The 23,599-nt window shown below is 42.0% G+C and overlaps 1 protein-coding gene across 1 annotated transcript; it reads right to left on the reverse strand.

The window, feature by feature from the left end:
• Positions 1-881: 881 nt before the first annotated feature.
• On the reverse strand, positions 882-23,143 carry si:dkey-70p6.1 (uncharacterized). Its single transcript, XM_004546396.6, has 7 exons — positions 22,761-23,143; positions 13,924-14,150; positions 12,926-12,983; positions 12,678-12,756; positions 10,528-10,991; positions 5,302-5,439; positions 882-3,288 (listed from the first exon to the last, which is right to left on the reverse strand). Exons 2-7 carry the CDS (start codon positions 14,055-14,057, stop codon positions 2,749-2,751), a joined length of 1,413 nt encoding a protein of 470 aa, XP_004546453.1. The 5' UTR covers positions 14,058-14,150; positions 22,761-23,143; the 3' UTR covers positions 882-2,748.
• Positions 23,144-23,599: the final 456 nt, after the last annotated feature.

The raw sequence follows: 23,599 nt of genomic DNA on the forward strand, positions 1-23,599 counted from the left end.
GACCTTAGGCTGAGTGTTATCTCTCCTCTGTCTCTCTCTGATCCTCTGTTTTTCCACCATCATGCACTTTGACTGCGTCTGACGGCCTCATTCATTCATGTTTATTCAGTCATTCATGCTCCTCACAGCGAGATTATCACATCACATAAGCTGTGAACGTGGTATCATCTTCACACCTACAGAATCTCCTACTCGTTTGTTTTGGGCTGTTTTCCTTTTTTCCTTCCTGTGATAGCTCTTCGCCGAGTGGGTGACACTGTGATCACGGATGTCATACGACGCACGCTGTATTCTCCAAGACAGCAGAAGACTCGCTCAGCCATGTGACTACTGCCTCAAGGTTAACCTGTTACCATGGAGACAAGCCCACCAATGAAAATTCAGCAGACGGTTGCGCTGTTGACTGCAAGCTTTTTGTTTTAAGGGGTGACCTATTTTTTTTTTCCCTCCCCCTCCCTCCCCAACACTTCACAGCCACTCAGACGCAGACCCCGCTACTCTGGCACATGTGCACGTGCGCACAGACATGCACACTGATGGGAATGCTACTCACACACATGCACATACATGCTCCTCAATGAGGTCTGCAAGGTTGTGCACAGAAGAAGCAAAGGACAAAATGCACAGCTTTAGATTTAAATCAGTGGGAAAACATTATGTGTTTATAAATCATTTCCCTAAAGGGCCATTACAATTATTGGGATGCATTTCTAGAGATATTTCTTCTTTCCTTCCTAGGCCTAAATACTTGAATCTACAGGCAGCTTTTAAGATCACAAGATGGCAACTGTTAGAGAAATCCATCATCATCAGCAGTGCTTGGCAAATTCTGCTTTCTGTCCGTTTTAATAACCGAGACTATGAGATAAAGCATATTTTTTTTAAAGTGCCACTTTATTACAAAAGTATAAACTTGACTGACATTTCATGAATAGTAATCTTGATATAAAACATTACAATCTTTTGCACTTAGCACTTAATTACACGCTTTTGAGTACAAGACCCTGTAGTCTGAATAGCAAACACACAACATTAGCTGCCACATTTAACTTAGCAGGGCTTTCCAAGAACACACCGTAGCTCCACGGCTTCGAAAAAACAACAAACAGAATACACTGAAATTTACATTGCAGCTGTTTTTGCAGTTTGTGTCACAAGATAAAGTCATTCCAAAAACACAACTGAACATAATAGAAAAAGATAGATTTCTTGACACTGATGATATATTTATTATTCTTTCTCTTTTGTCATGTACATACACATTGCATCAACATACAGTATAATCACATTGTTTGCTGGGGATATTTGGTCAAATGAATTTGTCATTACTGTCCAGGCTTTGTATGCAATTTCTGTGCGGTGTCCTCGGGGTGATGCTGCTTAGCCAACCATTTGCTTCACATTTCTGCAATATTTTTAACACTGATAACGGAGAGAGAGAGAGAGAGAGAGAGTTCGTCGATGGGGTGATGATGAGACATGACGTTTTGCTAATACACATCAGTTCTAGTGGAGCTTTCCATACTGCACTATGATGAAACCAAAGCAGACTCGTATGACCACGAGGAGGGTACTATGTAGATGAACAGTCCACAGATATGAGTGAGGACTGAACAGACGGGAGGATTGTGTGTATGTGTTTCTGTGTGCGTATGTGTGGGGTGGGGTTGAGTGGACTGTCTCCACCTTTAGGACTCGAGCAGTTCTCCTCAGTCTTGTTACATCTGTACTGTGTCTCTTTCAGGTACAGGAGAGAAAAATAATCCTCCCCTCTGCTGCACAGAGTCCCACTGAGCCAAAGACATCCTTAATCTATCTGGCTTTGAGCTCTACAGAGAAATAAAGCAACACACTAACAAAAAATAAACAACCAACGACAATAGAAAAAAAAAACATTCATATAGAGGTACCACATGACAGTGCTTAATTTTTTTTCATGGTTTTTTTTTTTTTAGCATGCAACTTGTAGCAGGCAAAGTGCAGAAACAGGATCAACAAAGTAAAACACTTCATTTACAGACGGCAGTGGAGACAGTGTTCAGTCCATGTATAATGAAACAACATGACGGAGGGGAAGAATCTGGTCGGCTTTTTAAAATGTGAAAACGGTCGAAATTAGTCAAAGCTTTTAGGAGGAATGCAAAATATGTGCAAATTTTTTATTTAATTTATAATACTCTCATAATTGTTTCTCTTGGTCCCTGAGCTTTCAAGTATTTTGATTAGTAATTCGTTCATTTGTATCCTTTAAATTCCGTCCTGAATCACGTCTTGACCAACTACAGGGAAGGTCTGTTCACAACAGACTGAGTGCTACCAAAATATTTCACACAATGCTTTGCCTTTTTCCCCCAAATAGGAGTCCTACTATATGCGACTTTTTTTACCCGTTAGAATTGAGGAAGAATTTAGGCTTTTTACTTTATTGTGCTTTGCACATATGTATCAGCAAAATAGAAGTGCTACTGTTACCTACAGATTGCTCTGCAATGGTTTTGTGCTCATTTATTTTTCACTACCTTTGGATTCCTTATAAGGATAATAAATTGGACTTTTTATTCAGCCCAGGTCATAACAGAGCAACTTTACTACCTCAAGGCCTCTGGAGCCCGTGAAAGGCTTGACGTTATGACTTGAATGTAAACAGTATGTGTGGGTGAGCATGACAGGGGCTCAGCCGTCACTCCTTGTGGCATTAGCTCAGCTCCTTGTGTTGGAAGGATAGGGGGTCACAGTGCAGCCGCTGCCTCAGAGCCCTGTTACGTACATCTCCATGCCATCGTTGAAGGTGAAGATGGTGGTGGTGCTGGAGGTGGCAGAGCCCTGCTTCAGGTCGCCGATGCTCTCGTACAGGTTCTCCCCCGGCAGCAGAAGGGCTTTGGCAGGCAGGTGCTGTAACTTGGGTGTCTGCTGCGTTGGTGGCGGTGGAGGGGGCTGCTGCTGCTGCAAGGGCTGCTGGGCTTTCTTCCTCCTTGGCCGCAGGGTGGCACACATGTTAGGGGGTCTCTCTCGCTTCCAGGCGCCTCCGCCTTCCATGTTCTCATAGGCCAGATCACACTCCTCTGTCCCAATGGACTCGTAGCAGTGGTCGTCAAGGGGCCCGCCAACTGCTTTGCCCTCTTGAGGTGCCCACGTCTGGGGTTTGACCACTACACTAAACCCCCCATCCCGGTCTCGGTCCCGGTCACCTCGACCCAAGGTCCGGAAGCCAGGGTTGGCTGGGGGAGACCCCGGCACAGCTCTCTTCTTCTTTCCTGGTTTACACACCTTAGAGTACATCTCGGCCACCTGCAATCAAACAAGTTCAGAGATTATCTTCTGTAAAAAGGACTTTAAATAACCCACTCAACCTGCCATTTTATTCACACTATAGCTAAAAGTTGTGTTAGGCAAGCTGCGTAAACCTCCAGAGCTGAAGAATAAAGCCAGCAAGAAGCACCCAAAACCTTATAATCTCTGCAAGACTTCACCTTTACCAATTTGAGTCCCTGCATTTGTACTTCTCACACATATTGTTGACCTTTGGAAGCTTTTAATCTGCAGTCATCTGATAAATGGTCTGTATTTGTATAGCGCTTTACTAGTCCCTAAGGACCCCAAAGCGTTTTACAACCAGTCATCCACCCATTCACGCACACACCACCAGTAGGCAACAGGTGAAGTGTCTTGCCCAAGGACACAACGACCGAGACTGTCCAAGCCAGGGCTCGAACCAGCAACCTTCCGATTACAAGGCGAACTCCCAACTCTTGAGCCATGATCGCCCCACAATAAGTAATGTGCTTTTCTGAGTGGTAGAGCCTGTCAAACACATTAGTTTTTTAGTTTTGATAACTGAAATTCTTTGTTAGCACTTCTACATTGTCTTGATAGGGCCAAGGCCTAATAACTTGTCATTAGTGATCACGAGTGACTACAGCACTCTTTGCCAGCAGGATTTGTTTGAGAGCACTTGTTGGATTAATATTTGGAACAGTGAGGAAGTCCAAGGAATTCAGTGAAGCTCCAAGAAGGAGAACTGTAGATTTTCACAACTTGAGAAGGTCTTATGGAGCCACTTATAAAAAACTGCGAAATCCAACATCATCATTTCAAAATATTGTGATAAATACACATTATTAAGATGTGTAACCACTTTTTCAAGACCTTCAAGAGCCAAGCTGTCACTCTCAGATGAGAGGAAGTTGGTAAGGATATTCAGGAACCATCAAGGCTCAAGCCTGCCATGAAGTGGAAATTTCTGGAACACCAGCATCACTGTCCACAGTGAAATGAGTTTTACATCATCATGGACTAAGAGGGTGCTGACCAAGTAAAAAGCCACTGCAACAAATCTGACACCTTAAGGCTCCACTGAAATTTGAAGTTGCCCTCATGGCCAAACCAAATGCCTTCTGGAGAAATATTTTACAGTCAGACAAAGATGGAGCTGTTTGGCCACAGTGACAAGATGTATGTTTGGAGCAGTTCAGGTGAGGCTTTCAAACCTAAGAACACTGTACCAGCTGTCAAGCATGGTGGTGATAGCATCATGCTCTTGGGTTATTTTACTGCCGGTCCAGTATCACCTCAAATTAACAGCTACATGGTGGAAACTTGGACAGAATTGGGTGTTTCAACAGGACAATGTTTAGTAATGGATAAAGGAAAAACAGCCCATATGCTAGAGCCACTACAGGTAGGGAATTAGTACGTCTAAAGCTCACCAATTTTCTTTTACATCATTTATTAAACCTTACAGAAACCCAAAGAAAAAAGTAAGAGTTTTGGGTTTTAAAAAATCACTGCTCCCAGACAAGAAGTAGTCCTGGTCATACAGCAGCATACACAGTTTTATTTTCCAACAGACTAATCAATTAAGTTTCTTATCTGTACACTGGGGGAGTCAGGATGCACACAGATCCAGGCAAGCTGCTTCCTGTCATTTATGCTCAGTTATGTGTCTCCTGGGTCCTGCAGATATGAGGTAGTCTCTCGTAACCCTTGGTAAGAAAGCCATGGCTCCTTTACCTCTTTACCCCATAAAGACAACCTCCCCTATACCCTTAATGATGAGTTTTGAAACCTCAGTATAGGTCATTAAATGCGAGGTTTGACAACTCTTTTTTTCCAAGGCCAGACCTAGTAACCCATATAGGAGGAGATCATCCTCCCTAACTTCTAAGGAAAACCCAGTTTTTAAATGATTAAATCAATTAAATAATATGCGTGAAACATCTTGTTAAGCATTCATTTAAGAGGGAATGGGGAGCTCTAAATGGGATGATCCATAGACGGAAAAAATAGAAACCCCCAGCTTACCGCAGCAGCAGACGGCTGTATATTCTCCACTGTGTGAGCACTCAGCGGGCCCAGGGCTTTATTTTGGAGCATGAGCATGTCATCATCCTCTGGAGGCTTCCAGATGTACTGCTCTCCATTGCCCATAAACATCACTTCCTGTCAACAGAACAATAAATCACATTTGGGGCAGAGCTGGTCACATGGTCATGCGTGAATCTGCACTGAAAGAAATGAGCATTCATGAATTTAAAAAGCGGATTTTACTAAACAGACGCAACAGGGCGGATGCATGGCAAATTAACCCCTCTTAAGAATCCTGCGGCACATAAAAACATACTGGATGGATTTCATACAGGGGTGAATAGATTTTCCCTGGAAGGTGGAGCCTGCTTGTATTCTGGATGACTCAATTTCAACACCTTGCGTCATCCACGGGAAAATCAGCAGTGAACAGGCCTGTGAGCAAACTGCTTACACATGTAAGCCTGTGAACTGTGCGTGCTGTTGAACTCAGGTCACAGCAGATAGAGCGACCCCCCTGACCTCACGCGGGGCAGCAAATGGTTTCCCACTGTTACCTGGAGGGGTGCACAAAGCCTTACAGCCACAGTAATAGCAGACAGTCTGCCTACACTCCTGCTGCTGCGAACATATGGAGGAGGTGACACTGCTGAGAGCAGAAATACCCCACTATCACCAAAAACTCTTCGACAAATAAACACCGCTCAGCGCCTAGACTTCAAAGAAATTCTAACATATCACAGCACCATGCATGATGTAGCCAAGTGCTCTGGAAACTGCAACACTGGCACAATTACAACTGAGCAGATCCTCTGCAGTATCAACAGGAACTGTGAAAGAAATATTCTGCAGATCCTGATCACAGCACCACAAACTGCATATTAATGCGTCGTACTGCTGCTGACAGAGAATAACAGAATGAAATAATGATCACAGTGACATTTCTGACATTTCTGTCCAAACAGAAACTGATGGCCCCATGTTCTATGGAAACTTGTTATCCGTTTACTTGGCTTCTGTCATGTCTATATGTACAATAGCGGTTGCTCATACATGGCTTCACACTGCTCTAAGCGATCAGTTTCAGACAGTTGATTTTTTTTCTCATGGCTCTGTTCAGTGTCAGAGATTAGATATCACTAATGTGGACATCTCAGGCACACAGCTTTGGCTGTGAGCACAGAAACCCCACCCACATCTTGGCCTAACCTTCTGGTTTAGAGCAATAGCCAATCAGAAGAAAGGGGGTTAAAGGAGGAGGGACTAAAACTGCTTGTTTTAGAAAGTGGATGACCTGAGATACTGCACCAAGCTCCAGTGTAAGGAGTGGAAAAAAATCCAAGGCTGATCTGCACAAGACACTAAAAACTCAGCAGATAATTTTTTCTCTCCCTCTAGACATCCTCCTTAACTTCCTTCAGTTCATAAAACCGACCACTTAAGGTGATGCTGTGTTTCTGTGGCTTATTGCACAGAAATATGTAGCTGTCAGGCATCAACATTACTTTGGGTTTTATTTATTTAGGAATCACTTTGCATTTATTGCTTAAATGATAAATATTACATGTTTTCCTAAGTATCGTGATGATTTGTAGAGAGGCATATCCGTCAGTCTTTGTCCTCTCATTTCTTGTGTGCATCTCAGCAAAGTGCTGCTAAGTTTTGCCACCCAGCTGCAAAATGTGACAATGCTATCATATGAGAAAAGGTAATTAACTGCATGTTTTGGCAAGCTAAGTATAATTTCACTAGCCACGCTAAGGCCTGATTATTGCCAGACCTGTTGAATCGAGAAATTACTCAAACAGATCCTTTTGGATAAAATGATTTAAAATATTTAGAAAAACAACACCGTGCCACAGTCTAAAGAAAATCAAGAACTACTGAGACACAAAGTCATGGACATCCATCAGTCTGGAGAGCATTATAAAGCCATTTCTAAGGCTTTGAGACCGCAGTGAACCACAGTGAGAGCCATTATCTACAAATGGAGAAAACTTGGAACAGTGATGAAACCTTCCCAGAAGTGGCTGGACTACCAAAATTACACCAAGAGCGCATCAATGATTCATCCAGGTCGGAAAAGAACCCAGAACAACATCTAAAGAGCGGCAGGCCCCGCTTGCTTCAGTTAAGGTCAGGGTTCATGTTTCAACAATTAGAAAGAGACTGGGCTAAAATGGCATCATGAGCGAGTTCGAAGGAGAAAAATAAACACAGATGAGTGAAAAGAACACAAATGCTCGTCCCACATTTGCCAAAAACACCTTGATGACCCACAAGACTATTGGGGACATATTCTGTGGATTGATGAGACAAAAGCTGAACTTTTTGGAAAGTCTGTGTTCCTTTACCGCTCGTGTATTACCACTGGTTATCAGTTCATGCCCAGAAGTTCAAGCACACTTGGGCTATGCAGCAGGATAATGACCCAAACCACATCATTGAGTCCACCTCTGAATGCCCCTAAAAAAAACTTGCAGTTCTCGTTGCCGTGTGGCACAAGCTATTTGGTTTAGGAGGCAATTACTTTTTCACACAGGGTCAGATAGGTTTGGATGACTTTATTCCCTTAAAGAATGAAATCATCGTTTAAAAACTGCTTCTTTTATTTACTTGGATTATCTTTGACTAATATTAGAATTTGTCTAATATATATTTATATAATATAAAACATGAAAAAATAAGAAATCAGAAGGGCGCAAATTTTACTACACTGTACCTGAGAAGTTATTTTTAAGAATTATCTTGATTAAATTGAATTTTTAAAGTATCTCTCCCTCTTTTCATTAAAATGATCACTTGAGTGTTGTATAAAAACCACGTCTAAAAGTCATGTGGAGTCAGCATCAAGTATAAATCACACCTGTGACAAGTTTTAAAAGAATAGTTTAACATCTGGGGAAACAACCCGTGCTTATTTTCATGCTAAGAGTTAGATGATAAGATTTCTGCTGCTTTCATGTCTCTAACGGAAATCTGAAGCTTAGCTCTGTCCACAAGTAACAATATCCTATTATCAGGGCTCACTAATTAATTTGTTTGATCTAATTTGATAAATTCCCACTTAAAACTGATAAAACTGAACAGCAGGAGAAAAAGAATGGTTTTATTTCTATTTCTTTCCTTCTGTTGTAAATTGCTCTTTTTCAAATCAGTTCTCTAGTTCCAGGTGCAAACACCAGCTGTTCAGGTGTTAGTATTTTTATAATGTGCCTGAGAAAGTTTTATTTTTCTAAACTTGAATGTGTAATAACCTCAGAAAGTACTCAAAAGCTGTTTGCGCATCTTATTAGGGGTTGGGAAGCTCATCTTGTAACCGGAAGGTTGCCGGTTCAATCCCCAGCTCTGTCTGTCTTGGTCGTTGTGTCCTTGGGCAAGACACTTCACCTACCACCCAACTGGTGTTGGCCAGAGGGGCCGATGGCGCGATATGGCAGCCTCGCTTCTGTCAGTCTGCCCCAGGGCAGCTGAGGCTACAACTGTAGCTCGCCTCCACCAGTGTGTGAATGTGAGAGTGAATGAATAGTGGAATTGTAGAGCGCTTTGAGGGTCTCGAAAAGCGCTGTATAAATGCAATCCATTATTATTGTGTTGTAGATTCCATTTGAAAGGGAAAAATTATAAAGTGAAAATAGATCTTTGGATTTTTGTTGCAAACTTATTGAGATCAAAAATTGAAAGCTTATTTATAAAAGTGTTCTGACCCTCAGTTCAATGCTTTTTAAAGCCCCTCTGGCATCCTTTAGAGCATTGAATCGTCTTAGGTTAGTCTCTGAAGGCTTTGTACACCTGGATTTGGACAGCTGATCCCATTCGTTCTGGCTGATTTTAGTGGCAAAAACTTCCTCCTTCTCAAAATTATTGAATCCACTGTACTCCTGGGGGCACTCGAAGCTTTAGAAATGGTGTTGATCTATACTTCACCACATTTTTATCATGGAAGTCTACAAAGTTACTTAAACTTTATGGCTTGGTTTTTATCCTGACCTGCAGGAAGAAGCAATGTGCTTTTTGAAACTGTTCAGCTGATTTATTTTCTCATAAGTGGAGTTCGGTTTGACTTTAAAAACAACTGAAGGTTTATTAAAGCAAATTATTATTAATCATTATTTATGATCATTTCTCATGTTTAGTTTTTTGAAAAATCAATATAATAAAGGTGTTTTTAAGTTGTGGTGAAGATTGGCGTTAAAGCAAGCCTTTCTTATATATGGGAACATACCTGAGTGGTGAACGACAGGTATATAAAAGCAGTAATTGAGATGAGGATATCTGATATTGTGAGACAAACAATTCTGAAATGTTTAATAATAGTCTTTGTAGAAATTAGAGAATATTTAAGCGAGAGCTCCAACTGGAAAGTTATTTGTGTAGTTTAGATCATTCTAGTCGGTGTTATTTAGCATGTTAGTGGTTTCCCAGTAGATATGGGCAGATTTTACGGAGTTGAACATATTAAACATTTATGTGACCTTTGTAGCTTGGAAAAACTTGGAGATGAGTGTCATTATTTGAATGCAGTCAAAAATATCTGCCTGTGTATTTTAGGTTGAGACCAAAGGTTTGGAATAGTTGTTTAATACTTAGGATAGTTTACTGCCTAAACTTGCAAAAATTAGTAAAGAAATTGTATCTGTATTTGGATGTGGGTGATTTGTTGACAGTTTTCTTTTTTCTTTTTTGTTAACGATGATTATTGATGATATGTATTATATAACCCTATGTTTTGTTTGTTGTATATTTTCTCTTTTACCTCTGGAGGAAGTTTAATGGGAATGAAATAAAGTCTAAAGTCTAAATAAAGGCAATCTCAGCGTAGAAATGCCAAAAAACTGCAGTTCCTCTTTTGGTCATTTAAAGCCGAATTCAAAAGTAAGTCAATAAGCTTAGAGTTTAATGTTAAAATGCCCATTTTTACACAGCATAGTTACAAAAAAATATGGGTTAGGTCAATCTAGCAAATTTCCTCCTTCATGGAAAGTATACTTGTAATTATTCTCTGTGACTTATTTGTTATAGCTACCCATTTCTGCTGCATCAATCTTTTTTTGAGGTTTGTTGCAAATTGGCTTCATACAGTCTACAAATGCATCTTACTAACCAACTGATTACTCCAACTTCTGATCCAAACACGGTAACTTCAAATCTAAAATGTCAAACTCTTCCTATCAGATCATAAAGATTAGGTTTTCAGCATGCAAAACATTTAACCCTACCAACCTTTGGGAAGGACGGGACATTGAAGGCCTCGACGTTTCTACGGGGCAACTTGGTGCTGTGAGGGTGTGGTGGAGGAGGAGCTGGATGTGAAGGCGGGGCATGTCTTGGAGGCGGTGCCGGTGGTTCTCCCATATCCGTCCCGCTGTCCCTCTTTTGAGGCGCCTTATCTGCTTTCCTCAGCTTCCTGACGCAGGCGTACTCGGCCGTCTCCGGAGGGTGAGGGGGTGTCATGACCTGGGCCTCAGGTTCGGGGAGCCCTCCTTCCACATCGCCGTCTGGGTCTGGGGGCGCCGGGGTGTTGGCAGGGACGGCCGGAGGGGCCGGAGTGTCTGTCTGCCCGGCCCTGCCTACCATGGCGTAGAGGGCATCATCAGTACGTGAAGTGGAGGAGCGCCGGCCCACTTCAGAGTAAGTGTGCTCGCCGTCCTCTCCAGTCCCAGAGGGGATCTGGGGAAGCTGCCTGCCTTGAGAACGAAGGTCAGAGTTAGACCGGCGGCTGGGCAGCAGCAGAAGGTCCGTGCTGGCTAGCCTTTTCTTTTTAGATGCCTCTGCAAGGCACATACAGCCTGCTGTTCTACCGTCCGTGCAGCCGATACCCCCCTAGGGAGCAGAACTCACAAACTATGCTCCTCTTTTACCGGAAGGTTCAGCAAACATTTGTGAACATGAATAAATCTCTCACTGGTAAGAGAAAATCTGAAGCTGACAGTAAACTAGGAACTGACATAGATGTTTGAGAATATGCATCCAAATGGGCTTCATTCCACTGCAGTGGAAGCAGGACAAGTATGAAGCAGGACATATGCTTATATTTCTTCAAACTCTCTGAGGCTACTGTCACAGTGCCCACAAACACAGTTCCCCTGTTGACTGTCAGCGATGTAGCTCCAGGATTTATCTTGGCACTGTGATTTGTGTCTTTGAGAGCGAGAGAGAGATGCACGTTCATAAATCAAGACTGAACCGTCTAGTGGAATAAGGCTGAGTTGTAAATGTAATGTGAATTCTGTTTCAGGGTAAATTTCTCCGCAAATATGTCCTCAAATCTTTTCAGAAAAGAAGATTTGTGGATTTAGGGCCAGATCGGATAGTACGGATGTGGAGAAAAAATGTTGCACTTATTTGCAATATTTACATTAATTTTTTTATCACCGCCAAGGAAGTTATGTGATTGGTTTAATTCTTTTTTTTCCTTTCTTTCTTTTCTTTTAATTTTTACTTTGTTGGTTCGTTAGCAGGATTACTCTAAAGGTTACGGATGGATGTGCATGAAATTTTACCAGAGATGATTAACTTTTGAAGTCAATCCAGATCCAGCTCTTCATCCAGGAAGTTTGGGAGGATTCTTTACCAGATAGGGCAAAATTGGACATTTTCACATCATAGCTTCACAAATACATTTCAGATTGAAATAAGAAAAAATCTGGAGATGTCATCGTGATGACCTCAAAACAATATCACAAACAAGTCTCAGGAGGGAGGGAATTTTCAGTCTCAGATGACTGTTTGAGTCAGACTGTGACCTGGAGGCTGAAAATGAGGACAAAATGAGTAAACAGATAAATATATGTATAAAAAAAATCCATTAAAGTCCTTTCAAGAGTTTCGCTTTTGAAGATTTCTTAAAATCTGACTGACTTTTGGAGTTGACCCAGACTTGTGTCCAGCAGTTTTCCAAGGTCTTCTTTACCAATACATGATTACAAAACTGGATATTTGTATAAATGTATAAATAATAACTATAAAGTTAAACAAGCCAAAACAGAACAGATAGTGGTTACATTTTATTTATAGTACTTCTACTTGTTATGCTGTTAATTGGCTGTTACATTTTTCAAATTATTTTCTGTTTTACCATTTCATGCACAAATTTGTTCTCGCTCTAGTGTATCTCCAGCTTTGGTGACTGACATGGATTTAAATTAACAAAACAATTACAAGCTTCTAATGTGTCTAAGGAAAAAATGAAATACCCCATCCCTCTGAAAATTCCCTCCAAACCCCCCTGCATAATATCAAAAGTGCTTTGTCATGCAGCTGGTCGGCTCCTAAAGAGCTGATATCATGGCGATGCAAGGTTTTCGTCTGACACCAGCGGCGTACCATATAAAAAGCCCAGGTCAGGATTAGTACGTAAAAGATGCACTCACTTTTGCCATTGCAGTTCATCTTGTTCATCTCAGTGTCTGATTTACTGATGGACCGCAGCTTCGACTGCCTGAGTATACCCTGACAACACAAACGCACACAAACAGACAAACACAGGGGCCAGTTAAACACTAATTAAGACTGAAGAGGTGCCCTCTGAATGATAGTGCGCCCTGCTGGATTGAGTTTATTCAGCTACCTCTGCTGCAATACAAACAAAACACTGAGGAGCATGTTGTCTGATACCTACCATGTCCATGAGGCGGTGTTTTCCACCCTCGCCGGGGACATTGTGTGTCTTCCCCTTCCTGTGACAAACACAACCACTCTGTCATACACGATTCAACACTGTGTGTGTGTGTGTGAGCCTTGTTTGTGTGCGGCTGAGTCATCCTATGACTGTGCATATGTGAGAGAGACATTCAAAGTACATTTGCACATGTGCATACCAGTGGTGGAGGATTACTGAGCACTCGAGCACTGTAGTGCAGGTTTGATGTTCTCTACTAGATTACAAGAGCCCTTCGACCACATTTAACCAGATTTCAGATTAATATGCATTTATTTAAACAGCAAGTTGTTAAACTTTAAATCGGGCATGTCAACCTTTTTGCTTTTTTCCTCTTCAAATCAGTTTTGCATCAAAAATAAAGATTAGAAGAAATTCAAAGTTTAAAACCTTTTTTTTTTGTTATTAATCGTGTTATGAACCCTCACTTCTGCCTTTTGACCCTTTGCAGGGGGCCTAATACTTATGCTTGAAACCACAGGATTAAACCACTCAAGTATGTAAAAGTAGTTCCAGCTTGGATTTTGCCAGTGGAATAGAGCTTCTACTTTATTTTACTGGCACTTCTGCTGAAGCTTATTTAAAAGGTTTGAAATAGGGATTCATTGATTGTGACTCGCAGGGAATCATAATTTGGTCTAAAGATGCTGCCAATACCAATTTGTTTTTAGTCTTTATATTTTGTTTTTGTTGTTTAATTCTTCTTTGATTCTAGCAAAATAAAGTAATCTTTCTAAAGCAATATCTGACTTGTTTTAAAGTCCTTCTGCTCGTATCACACAATCTTTAGCTGCGATAACTGACAAATATGAGTAACTGGCATCCATAAATCTAAACTCATCCACCAATATACCAATATCATTCAAAAAGGCCAAGAGCAACCAATATACAGATCTTAAAAATGAACATCCTGATTCTGAACATGTGTGTACGGTCATTCATGCGTGCATAGCGCTCACCTCTGGCAGCCCACGCAGAGCACCACAATAAGGATCGTAACTACAAAGGCTGAGGCAGCAGCGATAGCACCCAGCAGCAGGACCTTGCCGTAGGGAGGAGCCGTGAAGTTCAGCCCGTCCTGCATGGAGGCCATGTGGGAGCGCTGGCGCTCACTTGCTCTCACACACACTCACACTCACACCCTTACACTCATGCACGCCGGGAAGTGCCACGGTCTCACTGGGATCTGCAGGGAGAAGGCACAGAGCGGTGCTTAATTACAAAGTGATCTAACCTTTACGAAACATTAAGTACGTTAACAAAGCAGCGGAGCCAAAATATTATATTCACGGTGCAGAAGGAGAGCAGCAGTTTGAAGAGAGAGTGAATTCCCATCCAGGATGAAGCACTGAAGTGAACAGACATTACGCCTCAGGCATGTGCTGCTGCTTTACCTTGTTTGAGGGATTACCGAGCTTTGTGTCACACCTACATAGACATCAACAGCATACCTGCTCGGCAGCATAGCATCTATGTCTAAACATTACCGCATCGATCCAACAATACATTTAAACGGGACCTACAATTTTTTTTACGTTTTTTTTCCCTTTTCAGCAGTGAGTACATGTAAAACTCAACCAAAGTTGTCCCTAAACCAATTTGAGCAGCCAAGGAACAGAACAACAAGCTCCTGCCTTCAGCTGCTACCTTTCAGTCATTGCCCAAGATCTGTGAGTAGTGATTGTAAGAACAAGATGGTGGATATGAGCGGCAAAAGTGAGCTTCCATCAAAGGGTATCGGGGCTCAGCCAAAAGGGTAAGATGAAGAGTATTTGGCAATGTGGGAGGACTTCTGGCAGAGAGAGTCTCTCCTTTACTGCACCAAAGGAGAAAGTTGAGGTAGTTCGATCATCTGATTGGGATGCCTACTGGGTGCCTCCACTGTCCAACTGGGAGGAAACCCCGGGGAAGACCCAGGTCACGTTGGAGAGATTATGTGTCTTGGCTGGCTTGGGAATGAATAAGTGTTCTCTTCTTGAAGAGCTGGAGCAGGTAGCTGGGGAGAGGGAGGTCTGGGTATCTCAGCTTTAGACTGCTGCTCTGGTCACCCAGACTTGGATACACAGCAGAAAAAGGATGTATAGCCAGATTTTCAAAAAGATTGCAGTACTTGAGTCGGCAAATCTCAGGCTACACACTTCTCTGAACACTCAATTTCAAACACTTGTTTTCTGCTCTTGACTCTGCATGATGGAAAAAAAACAGAGCAGATATCCTTAACATGGCCATCTCAGCCCAAACACTTATGGCTGTTAGCACTAAATGTGCACACACTTGCTGTTTTAATCTTTAAATTGTGAGGGCCAGCCAATTAGAAGGATGTTATAAAAGGAAGGAGAAGGAAGCCTTTTTTTAAGAAAGTCTATGAACTGACAGACTGCAAGAAGACCCAGAATAAGATAAACTCTTTAGAACCATGAATTATACAAAACTACTCTAGAAAAGTCCAAGAATGCAAACATAAAGTTTGAAACAAACATAATAGGCCCCCCTGTCACTGAATACACTGTTCTAACTAAAAAAAAAAAATCTGAGCAGTTTTGTGAGACACCGTGCTATTTTTCAGGTTGTTTTAAATGGTTAATGTAAATTTCCCTGTTTTGCTTGTTCTGCCATGAACAAACTTCCATATTGAGGAGGTACAATGAGTCACAGTAAAGCCGAACATGCCAGCATGCAGAGTGACCTGAAACACCGAAGGAGACAAGTGTGAAAGCGGAGCGAGCAGACACACACATCTCTCCCTCTTCCTCTCTGCTGCTTGGTGCTTGGCAGACAATTTTCACATTTGGCAGCATAATATGTTTCAAGTAAACAATAAAAAACACGGAGCTATAACAAAAAGACCAAACAAACAAGCCTAATCTCTGTCAAATTATGCCATCTGTCTACTATGACAACATCTTTTCATGTGTGTTAATGCGTGTTTGTCACTTGTCTATCAGCAAAAACGCTGCAGACTGCAGGAAACATACTGAAGTTGCATGTATCTGATTCTTATCTGTTTATTCAGTTTAAAGCTACGGATTTCTTTTCAAGCAACACAATCTATTGGACTGTGTCCTTTTAGACAGACTCTTTGTAAGGTTTGCGTATGGGCATCCTCTTTAAACAACGTAATTTAGTTTTGGATTCCACGCAGACAATTTCCTTCTATTCAAGATTTAATCACCACAGACTGAATTACTTTACCAATTTGTCTGGAGTCTTGTGAGCAACATGTATCCTCTCTGAAGGTTAACTAAAGCCTTGAACACCTTCGGGCTGTTTTTAGGAGGAACTACCACATTACCACTGGGCTTTTCAGAAACAAACACATCAGCCTGAAGCGGCTCCGGTAATTCAGCCCTCGCACTGCATTCTGAGTGTGAGGCCAAATAAGGATTCAGATCAAGTGTGAATTGCTGTTATACTCTTCTTCATTCTTCCTTGTACCTGTGCACATTCACTGTCACCTTGTGATTTGGTTGAATACAGTTTGGGGTTCATTTTTCTTTGGGACAGTCATAGATTTGAACTGTATTTCTGGTGATTCTGTCCACAAATATTTTATGTACCAAGTACCTGGTAACAAATAAATTACTAATTAGTCTCTCATCCAGCTCATCAAGTCTTAGACTACAGTCCTTGTTCCTTGTTAGGATCACTGTGCATGAACCAGAACCAGTTATCCACCTGCCACAGGTTCAGCTTTTAGAGGCCAGTCCAGCTTACGACAGATCTCAGAACAGAAGGAGGACTACCATCATCATCTTCAGTCCAGGATAGTGGAGGCAGGCAGCTAATTAATAATAACAGTTCTCATGACGTCGAGTTACTGTTTAGTCACTTCCTGTTTTGTTTTGAAATCTATGTTTGTTATGAACATCAGTTACTCCTTTCTTTACCCGCCTTTTCATGCCACAACTCCTACATAACTCCTCCAAGTTGACTGATTGCCCGATTTGTTATCACCATTCAGGATTTCATGCCATTTCTTACTGTCCCCTGTTTTGGCGACTTATGAATGTTTTTGTTTGTTTTATTTGTAATTTATGCTTTTTTTGAGCATTTGCCTATCTTGATAGATTTGTTTCCGCTCTCTAACTAAACACCTGTATATAACCAGTTAAAAGTTCTGAATTTTGGTCTCCTGTGTCTCCCTGTGGGAAGGTTGCTCTTGCCTCCCAGCAAGAAAGTGCTGTGTTTGAATTCACCATCTGGCTAAGGCCTTTCTGTGCGGAGTTTGTATGTTCTCCCTGTGTCTTCTTGGGTACTCCAGATTACTCCCACAGCCAAAAGATTTGCATCTAGTGGGGCTAGGTTAATTGGTGAGACTAAATTGCCCAAAGGTGTGAATGTGAGTGTGAATGGTTGCATGTCTCTCTGACTGGCAACCTGTCCACGGTGTGCCTCTTGCCTCATGGCACCTGGGCTAGGCTCCAGCTCCCTGTGATCCTGAATTGGATAAATGAAAGAACACGGATGGATAGATCCCTATAAACAAACAGTTATTCCAATTCATTCTGACTGGGGATGAAGATTTTGTTTAAAACCCTAAATGAGAACCTGAAATGGTTTGTCAAATCTTTTGTTAAATGTTGGTAGATTTCACTTGATAATGAAAACTTTGACCTTCTGATGGCCCTACAGGAGAATCACCAGACAAAATTTGCCTTACGGGAATTATAATTACCACTACCAAATTTTATGGCAATACATCCATTGAGTGCGGCTATATACTGTAATAAGTGGAAACTAAAAACTTTAAACATAAACCAGGTTTCAGCCAATATTGATCTGTTTTACTCAATAATGAATAAAAAATTGAGGGAATCACCAGTAAAATGTATACTTTGGGAATATTATGAAAATCTTACCAAATTTGATGGCTGTCTCTATCAGATATTTATTTTCAATTAAAAAAAACTCTGCTGTGGCCTCTTCACAATAAAAGTCTTTGTTGTTCTCCAGTGGAGTTGTACTGTGAAGGAAATGTTGACTGAGTATTAGCCACATGAAAAAAAGCTGCGTGAAGTGTTGAGTTTAAAACAAAAAACAGTCAAATGTTTCTAAAGTTGCCTGAGAAACTTTGCACAACTCAGAGAATGGTGGGATTCTTCTCGCTTTTATATCAATGGTCGCTGCAGTAAACCCACAATATTTGATTACAATGACTATTATTGATTCCCGTGGCTCATGCTAACATTTATCCCAAGTTAACAAGAAAACAAGTCTAATCTCTCACATTTCATGTTATCTGATGTACCTTCATCTCTCCCACAGCCCTTAACAAAGCATGAGCATGTGTCTCCATGTTGGGGGAATGTACATTTGAAGCTATGAAGAACATTTAAATAAAAGTGACCCAAGTTTTAAAGGCAGACATAATGTCAGAAAGGGGCTTTTAACATTTATTTTAGTTCCTGCTTTCTTAGTCTTTCCTCCAATCGGTTGCTCAGAACATATTGTTTAACTCAGTTAATCACATAAAGTACAAACATATGGCATTTTTGAATGTCTCTATGGTATTGTAGGAGTTTTGCAGACTTTTGCTAGTTTGCATTTGTTCCAGTAGAAATCCAGAGATGAACTCAACTGTTCCCACCATCAAATCTAATTTGCACAAAACTTCCTACACGGTCGTGTTGATCGGTTTTTATGCGCTCTGGTTAATTTTTCTATTGCAAGTTCAGTGTGATCTAACCAGAGCGCTACACTAACGAGCTTTGTTTTCTTCAGTGATTGTTATTAGTAAGATCCATGTCACATTTTCCCACAGTGGGTAAAATGCAATTTTTAAATTCTCTGAGTGTGTCTCAGGAATCTGGTTTCAAAGCACATCTGACAAAACTATTCTGGCTGTGACCTGCTTTTAATGCCTCTTAATCATCTACCGGTGCTACGCCTTAGCTGAACAACTTCCAGAGCAAGTAGTCTGAAACATCATGTTGGATTTAAAAAACCATAGTCACCTAGGAGGCAATGACCAGTTAATTCATAGAGTAATTATATGTGTGCAGATTTGACAACAGAGCAGAGGAGTGGATATGGAGCGGGAGAAGATAATTAGAGAAAAGAAAGGGAAAAGATGTAGGTGTGGAGGAATAGAAAGGAGAGAGAGGAGGGAGGAAGACATGTGTGGGAGTCTTGTGGCAGGTGTTTTTGAAAACACTGAAAGCAGATGATGAAAAGAGGCTGTCACATTTCCTAACAAGGTTTCCCAGCCTTCCTTCCTTCCCTCTTGCTCCTCTGTGTCAGTGAGTGTGTCCACACCTCTCTGGCCATTCTTCTTTCTCTCTATCCCCTTGCCTTCGCCTGCGGTGTTGAGCCAGAGTGACGCCTCAGCACTGCAGTGTAATCTCTGGCCCTAGAGCTGCTTCGTATGAGCCAACCAATTGAACGTAGTGCTCAGAGCAAGAAATGGCCATCCACTGGCTGCCTTTATGCTACACAAAGCCCACCCTCCCTCCTGTCTGTGATGCTTAGTGTGCTCATTACAAACCACGGGCTCTATCCTTCAATACCTGCAGGTGTGGATTTGCCAGGTGTTGCCCTGACTGTTTATCACAAATGAGATGAGACCGTATGTGACCAGGAAACTGGAACATCATTGATCAGTATTGGTTTTGACAAATGTGGTTCTTTGATGATTCAAAATATCACATGGGAGCGCGATTTTGACTTTTGGGAGTAACAAAACGCTATTGATGTGGTTAAAAGCTCCCAAGGCTAGAGCGTAAGGTTTTGGATCCAGTTTTGTCTTCATATTTTGTATATCTTCATCTCTGCACGCATCAGGGGAGAAAAGGCTGCAAGCGCCGCAGCAGTCAGTCGATAAAGACAAAAAACAGTTAAAAATATCTGACACCGTTTCATTGATGTCAATAAATAACCTGTTTTGTTCAAAATATTTTTAAAACATGAATTGATCACATGGTCATAACGCATTGACTGTGGGAATGCAGCGATTATTCAGTTAACTGACTCACAGAAAACTGATTTGATGACTGACTAAGAGTTGAATTTTCACAGAGAGGATTTGTTATGTTTGGTCTAAGGAAAGAGTAAAAGTGACAGTGCGATATTACTACAATGCAATATCATACATTCACCACAATAATGATGGCATCACAATACAGCAATTCTACAACACATGCAAGCTATTCATCTGTGATGCATTACAATTACTGTGTAAATAAAGAAGAAAATATTGTATTTTTTGCTTAAAAAAAAGCTAAACTCCACATATTACTTAAAGCTGACTCATTATGCTCATTTTCATTTCCATATTTTTATTCTTGGAGTCTAATTGGCAAACTTTGCATGGTTCCCCTTTCAAAACAAACCCTGTTTCTCTTCCTCTGGGGCTCAACTCATCATGTATCTGAAACAAGCTGTTTTAGCTCCCTCTTTCAGGTAACTGTCTTCTGATTGGCTGCCCCTCATATGCAGAAAGTTTAAACAGCATGTGGATGGAGCTTCTGTTCTCACAGCCAGATCTGTGCCTGTGATTACCCTATCAGGAATATCTGCTCTCAGTGACATCATCCAGAGTCAAGAGTAGAAAAAAACTGTTTGAAACAGTGTGTAGAACCGTTTGAACTTTCATCTCACAGGGATTAGAAATGCACTGACCTCATTATGTAACAGTATATCTAAAACAGTTTCTTCTTTTCACCACAAGCTGACTTCAGCTTCACCTTCATTCATTTGATAAGCACCACTATGAGGAGTCATGAAGCGGTGACTCTGGTGAGTCAAACTGATGGCATGTTTTAATAAAAATAGTGAAATATTTTGCTGTGTTTTTATTGCATTCCTGTAATTTCCACCTTATGATAAACTGGTTGGCAAAAATTTAGAGTGTTTACCAGATGACGCAAAAATATTTGAGAAAACAGGAGATTTTGCACTGATCTCCGATGTTTTACGGACCACAGCGTGAATCAGAAAAGCGGTCGATAGCTGCAGGTCACCTGTTGACTTGGACCTGATTGGAATGGCTGCAGAAGAAGAGGGATGGTTTACAGGACTGATGTGGACTCATACTCTGTAACCATAAAATTTCACCCTTTTTTTTAACATGTACATGATTTCAAAAAATAACATGCTCATTTTCTCTATGTGTGGCATAAAACAAGCCCATGGGGATAAAATACAGAATTATGGTGTAAAACCCACAGAAATGCATCTTCAGGAATACATTTAACGCTAGAAGCAAGTCATACTAGTAGGCCTTTAATTTTCTAGGAACATGCACATGCACTGCATTCACATGTTTGTTCATTATTAATAATCCTGGAGCTCCTTTCAAACAAGCCCAGCCAGCCAACAGTGGCCTCTCCACCAATCTGCTCAGGTTTTGATAAACCACCTGGGAGTTCATGTGGAGCAAAAAAAAAAAAAACCTCACCCTCTGTGTGACACAAATAACAGCAGTGTGTGTGTGTGTGTGTGTGTGTGTGTGAGAGAGAGAGAGAGAGAGAGAGAGAGAGAGAGAGAGGGAGGGAGGGAGAGGAGTCTGCTATTGTGTGAGAATGTGAATTAGGTCAAATGTTTGCTTGCAACAACGACTAACCATGCCCCTGTGAGGAAGAACGCTGAAGCCCGTGTGGAAGAGGCTCCGTCTTTATCCGTGGCTACCCCTGCCTCTGACACCATGTGACACTTTCCTATCTAAATCAAATCAGAATAAATATAATTTCTTGAGATCATATGATTGCCATCCTATCCGAAGTGAGATGCTGGAGAAATGGTGTGTTCACACTCAATGATAGCCCTCCACGAAGGGCTTGCGTGCGTGCGTGTCTCAGGGGAGGTTGTATGTATGTGGCTCATGATGGCACCCACTCAGCAGGCATCAATCACACACTGGGTGACGGTTCGGCTGCTGGCTGCCCGGCTCGCCGCGCCTCCGGCTCTGGCAAACTGCAGTGATGCTGGTGACAACAGGTTACAGACCACGACTCAAATGAAGCCGCCTGAGACCGAAAACCATGCAGGGTGTGAACGGGGATTATTTAGGGTGGGAGGAGAGGTGGAGGAGGGGGTTAAAAAAAAAAAAAAGAAAGGAAAAGATGCCCGTGCAGGTAGATGCTATAGGCGGTTATAGAAAATGAAAAATGTCAGGCTGATGCAGTGTGCTTTTATCGTGGTTTCATTAAGCCTGTAGCTCATTTTTCCCTCCCCTTTCTTCTCCTCTAATCATCAAAGCGTTTCCGATTAATTCCAGATCAAAGTGAGGATGGTAAAGGATGTTGTGTCCCTGAGGTCAGGTGGTAACTTACACGACAAAGCCTGTCCCCACCACCACAACCACCCCAACCCCCTGCTCCCCAATTTATGAGTGCTAGAAGGGAGGGAGACGGGGGGGGGGGGGCTGCAAATGTTAAGGGCAGGTCTAACGTTAATGATCTTTTACGCTTTACAGTCAGAGAAAAACGCGTGATCGGAGGTTTCCTGTGCCCCTCTCTCGTCAAATCACTACTAAGTTCTCTGATGAATCCCTTAATTTCGGGGTTTAAATCACGCAAGACAGCGCAGTAACGCTGAGGTGGGTGCACACGTGTCTCTGTGTTAAATGTATGACCAGGGGAAATGAAGAAACGGCAGGTCGGGCACAAAGAAAAACAAGAAAAGCTGCACAGGCTACAGACCCTGGATGAATTAAGGATGTTGAGTACGTGTGCAGCTTATCGAGCTGAATGTATAGTCACATATCAATGACCCCCTCCGTTCACTCTCTCCCTCCTCCCTCCAGCCTGTCACACAGCCACGGGCACAGAGCATTGCGCTATAGCATCCCTGTACTCACTCAGCTCAGAGATTTTGGGAGGCGCAGCGTCAACCCCGGTCGCTTCCTTCAGTGTCTGCTTCCCCTCGGACCGGCCGCTCCCCGCGAGCATAATCAATCAAAGGCGATAACTTGGCTTTCCTGGGCTTCACAAAACAGGAATGCACCATATTGCATGTGGCATCCTTCGAGCGCCCGCTGACCCCCTCGTGCGCCCTGTCCGTGCTCCTCTGCTCCCCAGCCAGAAGGGAGGCTGGGAAGTGTTAACCTGCCTTTCTGCTGCCGCGGCTGTATCTCCACTATTATCTCCAAGGGCCAGGTTTTTCCTCCACAGTTCCTCAAGCCCCCTCCATCTCTGCTCGCATCCCCTCGACTCAGCTACTGTGCTTCCATGTGACACAGGCAGAGCTGGAGACCCCCCAATTATGATTTTTGTCTTTTTGATTCTAGCGTCATCCCTCGGCAGGACTTGGAAGTGCAGGTGGAGGTCTAATATATGGAGTGACCCTGGTTTAGGAGAGTTTAGGAGGGTTTCTCAGTCCCCGCTGTAAAATCAAATCAACGGTTCTGTTAATTCTGATGCAGAAAAAATACAATTTGATCTGTATCAAAAAATTTGGAAAATTCAGTCAGAATTATAGGCAGTGTACTGCTGAAAATGAACAAAAATAGTTTAAGGAGTAGTATTTTTGTCCTAGAAATAACTTTTCTGGGGTTGTTTAAATGGCTGATGTGTGAGGCAAGGTTTATGGCAGCCTACAGTAAAACCTTTAGTGTCAGAAAAACTGCCACGACCAATTTAAAAAAAAATTGAACCTGGACGTGAGATCACACATAAGCTTCACAGCACGATCATGACC

Source organism: Maylandia zebra, linkage group LG20, assembly GCF_041146795.1.
Source record: "Maylandia zebra isolate NMK-2024a linkage group LG20, Mzebra_GT3a, whole genome shotgun sequence".
NCBI classification, from domain to species: domain Eukaryota; kingdom Metazoa; phylum Chordata; class Actinopteri; order Cichliformes; family Cichlidae; genus Maylandia; species Maylandia zebra.

Coding starts and splice junctions, on each gene's coding strand:
- si:dkey-70p6.1 (XM_004546396.6), bottom strand. CDS start 14,057: ATGGCCTCCATGCAGGACGGGCTGAACTTCACGGCTCCTCCCTACGGC. Junction 12,984..13,923: donor CTCTGCGTGGGCTGCCAGAG/GTGAGCGCTATG, acceptor TGTTTGTCACAG/GAAGGGGAAGACACACAATG. Junction 5,440..10,527: donor ATGTCCCGTCCTTCCCAAAG/GTTGGTAGGGTT, acceptor TTCTGTTGACAG/GAAGTGATGTTTATGGGCAA.